This window comes from Cervus elaphus, chromosome 20, assembly GCF_910594005.1.
Source record: "Cervus elaphus chromosome 20, mCerEla1.1, whole genome shotgun sequence".
Classification (NCBI taxonomy): Eukaryota; Metazoa; Chordata; class Mammalia; order Artiodactyla; family Cervidae; genus Cervus; species Cervus elaphus.
In genome coordinates, this window is record NC_057834.1 from 119944563 (window position 1) to 119954561 (window position 9999).

At 50.2% G+C, this 9999-nt stretch overlaps 1 protein-coding gene across 7 annotated transcripts in view; it reads left to right on the plus strand.

The window, feature by feature from the left end:
* The window catches only part of MKNK1 (MAPK interacting serine/threonine kinase 1), a 50003-nt gene extending 40810 nt beyond the window's left edge, over positions 1–9193 (plus strand). For 6 of the 7 annotated variants that reach the window (XM_043876566.1, XM_043876568.1, XM_043876569.1 and 3 more), the window contains 5 exons: positions 2664–2759; positions 4276–4470; positions 5128–5292; positions 6485–6528; positions 7854–9193. In XM_043876566.1, coding sequence (XP_043732501.1) covers positions 2664–2759; positions 4276–4470; positions 5128–5292; positions 6485–6528; positions 7854–8103 — 750 coding nt within the window. In that variant the 3' untranslated portion in view covers positions 8104–9193. The remainder of the gene's footprint in view (positions 1–2663; positions 2760–4275; positions 4471–5127; positions 5293–6484; positions 6529–7853) is intronic. The other variant, XM_043876573.1, reaches the window with a different exon arrangement.
* The last annotated feature ends 806 nt before the right edge of the window (positions 9194–9999 follow it).

The following is a 9999-nucleotide window of genomic DNA, read 5'->3' on the forward strand; positions in this document are numbered from 1 at the left end:
TGTATACATGTACATATGCATGATACACCTCTCTTGGTTTGGATTAGGCAAGAGCTCATAAATAAGGAGTGACTGTGAGGGAACATGTAAATCAGCCTGCTACTACAATGCTTTTGTGGGAAATAGAAATATATTCACTCAAATAAGAGCTTGTGGCTTCCTGTCCATGGCTCTGGCATAAAACTATAATTTATCATGATTATCATTATGGTTAATATTAATAATTATGTTTTAACATTTTTTGAGCACTTACATTGTACCAGGCACTTACACTTATTTTATCTAATTTTTATAAAATCTCATGAGGTAGATACTATTATTTTCATTTTATGGAGATGAGGAAACAGAAGTTTAGATAGATTAAGAAATTGCCCAAAGTCACTCAGTTGATAAGTAGCAGAGATTAAAACTTGGAGAAGGGAATGGCAACCCACTCCAGTATGCTTGCCTGGAAAATTCAGTGGACAGAGGAGCCTAGTGAGCTACAGTCCGTAGGGTCACAAAGGGTCAGACATGACTAAGTAACTAACACCTTCAGAGATTAAAACTAAGGTAGTCTGACCCTGGACTGGTGCTCTGAACTACTCTGTCATAGCGCCTCTGATTTACAGTGTACTTTTGTGTCCTTTGTTTCATTTGATCTTCATGACACAGGTTTGTTGCCAACCCTTTATATGGTTGACAAATGAAAATTAAAAGAGAACTAAGGGTCAAATGACATCATCAAGAAAGTGAAAAAACAATCCATGAATGGAAGAAAATATTGCAGATCACATATCTGATAAGGATTTAATATCCAAAATAGATCAAAAAGACAGTGTAATTAAAAAATGAGCAAGGAACTTGAAAAACATTTCTCCAAGAAGGTATACAAATGGCCAGTAAGAAAAGATGGTCAGCATCCTTAGTCATCAGGGAAATGCAAATCAAAACCACAGTGAGATACCACCTCACATCTACTAGGATGGTTATAATACAAAAAACAGAAAATAAAAAGTGTTGATGAGATGCCACCTAAGAGGTGAACAAAACCACTTAAGCCACCTCTCCTGCCTAACTCCTGGACACACCCCTACCTTCACCCCATTAAGGAACAAGCTCACCATGCCATTGGGGGTGAGTAAACAAGGGAATTTGTTGTTTGTTTTTGCTCCCCCTTGCTGCAGCAAGGACCCCCATAAAGCCTTACCTGATATTGATGAGGATATAGGGAAATTGGAACTCTTGCCCATTGCTGGTGAGAGTGTAAAATGGTTCAACCACTGTGAAAAACACCAGTTCCTCAAAAAGCTAAGCATAGCATTACCATAACATTCAGCAATTTCACACCTGTGTATATACCCAAAAGGGTTGAAAACAGAGGCTTGAACACCAGTGTTCATAGCAGCACTAATCACAATAGCCAGAGCTGGAAACAATCCAACAGATGAATGGGTGAACAAAATGTGGTATATCTGTACAATTGGAATATTGTTCACCCATAAAACAGAATGATATTCTGACACGTGCTACCACTTGGATGAACCATCCGGACACAAAAGGACAAATTTTGTGTGATTCCATTTAATGAAATATCTGGAATAGGCAAATTCATAGAGACAGAAAGTAGATTAAATGTTACTAGGGCTGGAGAGAAGGGGAATGAGTTATTGCTTAATGGGTACAGAGTTTCAGTTTGAGGTGATGTGATGGTTGTGGAAAGACACTGGTAATGGTTGCACAACAGTATGAGTATAATTAATGCTACTGAATTGTAAACTTAAAAATAGTTAAAATTTATGTTATATATATTGGGTTGGCCACGAAATTCATTTAACCCAAATGAACTTGGTGGCCAACCCACTATTTTAACCACAAGAGAAGCTAAGTGAAAAGGAAATGAGAAAAGGTAGACTATAAGGGAGAGCAAAGGAAGGGAGGGAGAAAAGAGAGGTAGGAGGTGCGGCAGGCAAATAGTGAGAGAGGACCGGCACTCTGACTCACTCGCTGTGCTACTTCCACCTCGCAGACCATTCTCACACCACCTGTGTGCACAGCGGCCTCCCACGTGGCTCCAGAGATGGTCTGTGCTGTTTGCGGTCTCAGGTGCAGTGTCTAGTCCAGGGGAGCCGGGCTGCTACATTGCTGCTGCCCAGAATGACCAGCCCTCCCAGCCTGAGGGATTTTTCCTGGAACATAGAACTTTGAGTGCTTAAACCGACAAAGCCCCAAGCGAGCAAAACCTGGTCAGTCACCCCAAGCCACCTGAAGTGGTCAGGGGTTTTGTGCAAAACTCCTTTGCCCTGCAGTGAATGAGCTACAAAGGGTAGTTCATACTTAGGGAATACATACTAAGTTCTCTAAACTTTTGAGTTGCAACCTGCCCTGTTGGTAGGAAATCCATAGGTTTGCTCCTTGTCTTCTACCAAGTTCACAACAGTCTGACCCCAGGTAGTACACACATTTTCCCCTCTCAGGAAATAAGGAAAGAGCACAGGGAAGAGGACACCTTAGGACAGATCCTCAGGTGATTTCTGGTTCACTCAAGGAGGGGAAAATGACCACCAGGTAAAGCTGGGCTTCAGCGTGGCGGCCACGTGACTGTGTACCCACACAGTCATGTTGTCTCCTCGTGCCCTTCAGTTGCTCCTCTTTGTAACTTTGCTTCCTGCTTTCCTTTTCAGGTGTCTCCGGTGAAGATCTGTGACTTTGACTTGGGCAGTGGGGTGAAATTGAACAACTCCTGCACCCCCATAACCACACCAGAGCTGACTACTCCAGTATGTATGGCCGGGCACCTGTGCCCTCTCCTGCGCTCCTGTCCCCAAAGCTCTGGAGACTGAGGTCTGAGGGCTGAGGAAGGGAAACCAAGTGTATCTACTGCTGCCTGAGTTGTTTAGCCTCACTTCTTGTCTTGATAACCGCCCCCAACCGCCCACCCCTCCCCTACTCAATGAATCTGACACTGGAGCTTTTAGTTTGGGGTGGGTCCACTGCTAATGAGGAGACAGGCTGTATCTATAAGAACTGGCCGAGTCCTGACCCCTGTCCCAGGTAACAGGCACTACTCCCAGACCCACCCTTTTGCTCATGGGCGTGTGGACAGCTCCCATTCCCATGGCAGAGTTGGGGCACGTCCACTTTGTGGTGAGGATGGGGAATGTCTCTGTGGTGTGATGAGAACTGAGAGGTCCAGACTCTCTGCACGTAAGCCTGGCCAAGTTATCCTGTTGCTTCTCTCACTTCCCATTTCCTGCCCAGATGGGCTGCTGGAAGCTATTTCTTCCTCAGACATCTCTTATACATACTGGCTATGCTCTTAATTATTATATAATTCTTTTGAGATCTGCATGCTTCATAAGTGAGTTTTCCTAATAACGTTTTTTTAAGACTTGCGATTAAATATGCCTGTGTCTCATCCTAAGCAACATTATTAGAGATGTTTCTGTGTTAGCTTCTACCACACTGAGGTACCCTGTTTTCAAAGTCATTAACTCTAATTGCCAATAACAAAGAAAATGTCCTTTCTGCACTCGCCATCTTCCCACCAAATTAGTTTTGTATGGTGGGAGTTGGGAGGAGGGTTGTCTCCCAGTGAGCCTGGAATAATGAAGAGGGGAGTAAAAGGAATATATTTTGTTTTTATCAGCAGCCTTCTGTGCAAGGATGGGAGGAAGGAATCCTGGTTTCTTGTCCTTGTTTGCTACTTATATGCTTAAACAAAACCCCCGTCCCATTCTAGTCCTTGGTTTCACCTCCATAAATGGGAGACCTGAGGAGACTGGCTTTGTTCTAAGAGCTCTCCTAGCTTTGATGGTATCTTAATTCTAAATTCTTTTACTTCCATGCTCAGAGCTAGCAGAGAGGCTTGGCAGGACTTCACTTTAAGAAATCCTTGCTTTGTGGAATTGTCTGTCCTCCGAGAGCTGTGCTCCTGGGACATGGAAGTACCTGCTCACTGTGTGACTGTGTGCAGAGAGCCAGGGCAGGGAGAGATGCCTGGAGCTTCTTGACCAGGGGTCTCTGCGTACTGCAGAAAGACCTGAGATCAGAGGGGTGACCTGGAACTAACTGGGCTGTGAATCACGGAGAATGCTGAGACTCAGGTTACAAATATCCAGTGACCCAGCTTTTCTAAGTGCCTTGGTGGCACCTAGCAAGCTCTCTGGCTGACTTTCTTGAGAGCTTCTTCCTCTGCAACTCCATCCTCTCACTCAAGTCCCATTATAGTCCTCTCCCTGGACTGAGCCTCTCTCTTCTCTGCCATTCCCCCTTTCCCATGTCTGGCCCCCACAGTGCGGCTCTGCAGAATACATGGCCCCCGAGGTGGTGGAGGTCTTCACGGACGAGGCCACTTTTTACGACAAGCGCTGTGACCTGTGGAGCCTGGGCGTGGTCCTCTACATCATGCTGAGTGGCTACCCGCCCTTTGTGGGTCACTGTGGGGCCGACTGTGGCTGGGACCGGGGAGAGGTCTGCACAGTGTGCCAGGTGAGCCCAGGGCCCACTGCGGGGTCAGGTGGTTGTGGGAGGCCAAGCAGGACAGGGCTCGGTGATTGTGCCTGATCTGGAAGGGGGTGGATCGTATCTTGTCCCTCTCTGGCCAAGGGCAGCCACCAGGTAAGATGGAGATAATCAAGCCCTCAGCCATTGAGGAGTTCAGGGGAGGTTGTTAGAGAAGATCACTCCTGAGCTGAGTGAGTCTTAGAGGCAGAGTATGGCCCCAGGGGAGGAGAAGCATGAAATGCAAGTAGAAGGAACAGGACGAATGAAGACAGGAGGTTTGTAACAGCTGCATATGTCGAGGGAGGAGGAGGATGGATAAAGATGATGGTGGGGGGAGATGAGCCCAGGCATCTGGATGAAGGGCTAAGGAATTGGGCGTTATTCTCTCGTTGCTCGTTCCTCACTGGTCACCTACCTGGCCGTCCAAGTAGCATAGTCATCCCACCCACCCAGGGTGTTCTGTGCAGTTTAACAATTCAGGGGAGGGTAGGGGTTGGGGAAGGAGCCCTGGTCTGGAAAATACCCAGGCCACCAGCTGCACCTGCAGCTGAGGGCAATTGGATCCATGTGATCAGACCATGACAGGCACACCCTGCCCATCCCCTGGCTGGTGTGGCCTCAGGAGGAATCTTCTTTACCTAGAACAAGCTGTTTGAGAGCATACAGAAAGGCAAGTATGAGTTTCCTGACAAGGACTGGGCTCACATCTCCAGCGAGGCCAAAGACCTCATCTCCAAGCTCCTGGTCCGAGATGCAAAGCAGAGACTGAGCGCTGCCCAAGTTCTGCAGCACCCGTGGGTGCAGGGGGTGAGTTACCCAGCGGGGAGAGAGGGCATCTACCTCTTCAGGCCTGCAGCAAAACCATGAGGAAGCTCTCACATCCCAGTGGCTGACCTCTGCTGAGGGGAGTCGGATGGCAGCTTCATCCCCTGTGCATAGAGAACTGACTGACCTCTGACCTCACCCCATGCTGACCCCTTACAGAGATCACTGACTTGGATCTAACCTTGGCCACAAACTAAGCCCCTGGGTGACCCATGTGTCTCTGGAATGGACAGAGGCCTCTGGGAGATTCACCGCATGCCTCCCACCCTTGGCAGAGGCACACAGCCCAGGGAGCAGCCTGGATGGGAGCACCACTACTTAACAGAAATGCCACCACCTGGGAGTGTGCAGAAGCAAGGCCCAGCCACCCTGCTGGCTGTGCAGCTGCAGTGGGGGCTCATAACTTCTCCTCCTGGTGCTGGGGTCTGGCTGCAGCTTTCCTGAAAGGTACATGCTGCTGTTTTCCCCAAGGAAGGATCCAAGTTTTCACTCAAAAACATTTTTAAGCATCCTCCTCAGTTAATCAAGATAGCACACCCTGTCCCTCCAAGGGGTCTGCCAGACCTCCTGTGATCTTACTGTTTCGTTGATCTGCCAGGCCCTTGACACTGGATCTGGTTGCCAGCCCCAGTTACAAGTAGGGACCCAATCCATGAGTCTCCAAGTGGCTGATTCCCGGCCACCCAAGAGCTTCTGTCTATACTGAGCATCTGCCGCATGACAGGCTCTGGCAGTAGTGGGAGGAGCAGGACCAGGGTCCTGTCTTCATGTTCTGATGGGGAGAGGGAGCCAAGGGGACATGAGGATAGGATGGCAAATGCTTATCTAAAGTGCTCCGCACCACAGGACAAGCACCCACCTCTGCTTGGGACAGGGCTTGGGGGGCAGTAGGATGAGGGGAATGTCTCACGGGGACGTGACCCTGGAGATGGGGTCTCGGAAGGTGATTAGGACTTCACCAGGGAGAGAGAGAGGGCTCTCCACACAGAGGCAGCTGGGTTGGGTGCTGTGCCTTGCTTGCTGTCTCCTTGAAAGGTCTGACTCTCGGCATGCCTGGCAAGTCCGTGTGCTGGGCCCGAACCTCTAGTAAGCTGCCCCCTCTGCTGGCTTGGGTAGGGGCTGCTCTTGAAAGAGGGGGCAGCACTTACCCACACATCTGTCCTTCCCGTTCTAGCAAGCTCCAGAAAGGGGACTCCCCACGCCGCAAGTCCTCCAGAGGTAAATGCTCCTGTCACACTCACCTCCCATCCTCATTTGGCTTTAACTTTCCCTTCAAGCTCTCAGCCATGCTGGGGCCAAGGTGGGGGACATGGAGCCCATCTCTAAGCTCAGATGTCTGGCCTCCCTCTCCCAGCTTCTCTTCCTTGTCTCTCTCTACAGTAAATCTGCTCCCTCTCTTCTCTTCTTCCACCTGGTTTCCCCTGCCCCAGCATCTTTAAGATCCCTCTCTAGGCTGTTTGCAGAAGAAAAACCTGTTTTGTGGATCTTCATGAATCGTAGCTGGAAATCACTATTTACAGCCCAAAGCACACCAAGGTTCCCTCCTGCTGCAGGGGGTTGTTAAAAGGAGCAGAAATCCGGGCCCTGAAAGGTGGAGGGACCAAGAGTCATATACACTACTAGACAGACAGTAATAACAGTCACTGTATAAGAAATACCACCCACCAGGTTTCGTACTAAGAGCTTTGCATGTGTTGTATCCCGTAAGCTTTACAATAAATTTAAAAGAGGGATGTTCCTATTGCTCCATTTTATGGATGAGAAAACTGAGGAATAGAAGGTAACTTAAGGGTGCAGTCCATAGTGCTGCAAAGAGTCAGACACGACTGAGCACACATGCATACACCCAGTAGCCTAGGGAGTGAGACTTTGAACCAGATCTGTTTGACTCTAGTGCCTTTTAATACCAGGTCGTGTTCCCAGTGAGCACTCCCTATTCCTCAAGAGCCAGGTCTAAAGACTCTGGGAGCCAACCTCCTGGCCAGTTTCCCAGAATTAAACAGGGAAGGCTTACACTTTATAATCACAAATCATTTGAGTCCAACTTGGGTTCCTCCCTGACTCTAGAGCTGCATCCAGAATCTTTGAGGCTCCAAACCTCAGGTCCACCTTAGAATACTGATTCAGCAAACCCAGAGCTGGGTTCTGGGACTCAGACGTAAAGGCACAGCCCCTGCTCTTGGAGCCCCCCATCCTGACAGAGAGGGATGTATGTGGGTGAGTTTCATGTGTCGTGGCCCTTCCTCTGGTGGAGCTGTGTGCAGAGCCCTGAGAGCTCAGAAGAGGGGGCTCTGGATAGAAGGGAGCATTTGTCCCAACTCTTAAGTCCAGAGGCTGTCCTTGAGGCTCAAAGCCTTTCTAGCCCCAGTGAGTCAGATTCTAAACCCATGCAAGAACCTCTATGGGGAGAGCAACCTGTGCCAGCTTGGAAAAGTCCAGTGGGAGCACAGAACCGCAGCAGCTGGTGTGGGAGGGAGCTGGCCAGCGGACCCTGCTGAACCCTGCCTTCCTCTCTTCTGTGCTCCCCTCCCTCATCCCTGCAGGAATAGCAGCACAATGGACCTGACGCTCTTCGCAGCCGAGGCAATCGCCCTTAACCGCCAGCTGTCTCAGCACGAGGAGAACGAGCAGAACAAGCTGGCCGAGGAGTCTGAGGCGCTGGCTGAGGGCCTCTGCTCTGTGAAGCTCTCCCCTCCCTCCAAGTCCCGCCTGGCCCGACGGAGGGCGCTGGCCCAGGCAGGTCGCAGTGGAGATGCACCGCCCAGCCCGACACCCACAACGCCAGCGCCCTGACCCACTCTGGGCCCCAGGCCTGTCCAAGCCCTGCCACCCTGGAAACCTGTGAGGGGCCTGCTCTGCAGCTCCTTCCAGGCCTTCTCCACGAAGGCTCTCATCCTCCTGTCCCCAGAGTCCTCAAGGAAAAAGCTTTTTCCAAAGGGCGGGGGAGGGTCGTCTTTGAAAAGGAAAGCAATCACTTGTCACTTTGCATAATGGCCTGCGGCAGGGACGTCTCTTTACTGGGCTCCTGCCCACCTGCTCACCCGCCTGCCCGTGGATGGAGGATCCAGCCCACTCTCACCACCAGGCAGCTGTAGGGCTGGGGCTGCGGCCTTCAGGGAACCAGCCTTGAGAAGCGTCCATTGACAGAGGCTCTTCCCTCTCCTCACACTGTCACCTGCCTCTGGCGGTCCTTCCACCTTCCTGTGTCCTCCGGACGTCCTCCCCCATGGCTAAGCGGAGCCATCCCCTCAATTCAGGAAGCCAGATCAGTCTTCCAGTCGATAGCGCAGAGAAGCACATAATCTTTCTTTGCCGTGACCGAAATGTGTCCCTCATTTATCATCCTCTTCCTTGTTTGGGATTGCTGCTAAAGTCAGTATTATTTTGTTTTTAAAGATGCAGGCGGGGGGGGTTGTTTTTTTTTTAACCACACTCTTCCAGCAGAGAGGAGACTTTTAACTCCCCCTATGAGCCCATGGACTTTCCAGAGCTCTTAGGGCTCCCACTTCTCTCCTGAATGTCCGTGCATTTGGAAGATGTTAATCAGCTATTTCTGTTACTCTTAACTGGTTTTAAGCTGTTCAGACGATGAGTGACTTAGAGGCCAGTGTGTCTGCTGCTTCCTCCCTCGGGCCTGTTATGGAGGGCAGTGCAGGTCTGGGGCAGTGAGGAGCTCTATGCCTGATGTGATGCGAGTCTGGAGGCTGCCCAGCCACCCTGGTTGGACCCATGTGGTCTCCGCTGCTGGTGAGCACAGAGGCATATCCCGCATCAGATAGCTGAGCTGCTTAGTTACCCAAGAAAATCGATTTGCATATGTCAGATGTTTATAGGGTGCAAGGACACATTGCACTTATTTTAATAAAACTGTCTTCAATTCTGGTGTCTTCCTGGCAGTCCTTTCTTCACCTGCAGTCCTGAAGAAGAGACAGGCATTCTGGAGAGGGGCTGAGTCTAGCCGGGGGGGTGGGGTGCCTCTTGTCAAGACCTCTAAATACAGCACTTCATCGGATCCATGACACAAGGTGAAGGAGAGGTCATTGCTTCTCTTTTTTAGGTGAGGAAATGAAATTCACCCACCATCTGTCAATCTCTTACTCTGTGCCAGGACCCAGAGAGAAGTAGGAAGCAGCCTCTGCCTTTTAGGATCTCCCATCAGGTGGAAGAGGCCATGTCAGCAGCCTTCACGCAAGCTAACCTCAAAGAGCACTTCAACAGGTGTACCCTGTCCCCAACCCAGCCCACCCACCCAAGCAGAGCCGAGTCCCCTCTGTCTGAAGCAGCACTGAGCCTTCCTCGAGGCTCCATTGTGTGCCCAGGACTGTTTGTCCTCCCAGAGTTGGCAACCAAGAAAAACAGCACCTCCATCCATATGTTTGTCAAGCAGAGGGCTTCCATGCCCGTTGCCCTAGTAATCCTCAGAACCAGACTCAGAGGGCTGTTTGGGAAGGGCCTTTAGAAATTCCCAAGAAGGAACTTCTCCGGTGGTCCAGTGGTTGAGAATCTGCCTTGCAATGCAGAGGGTGTGAATTTGCTCCCTAGTCGGGGAACTAAGACCCCACATGCCGAAGAGCAACTAAGCCTACCTGCTGCAACTACTGAGCCCAGGTGCTCCTGACCGTGTGCCACAGCTAGCGAGTCCATGTGCCACAGCAAAAGCTCCGCATGATGCAGTGAAAACCTGACCCA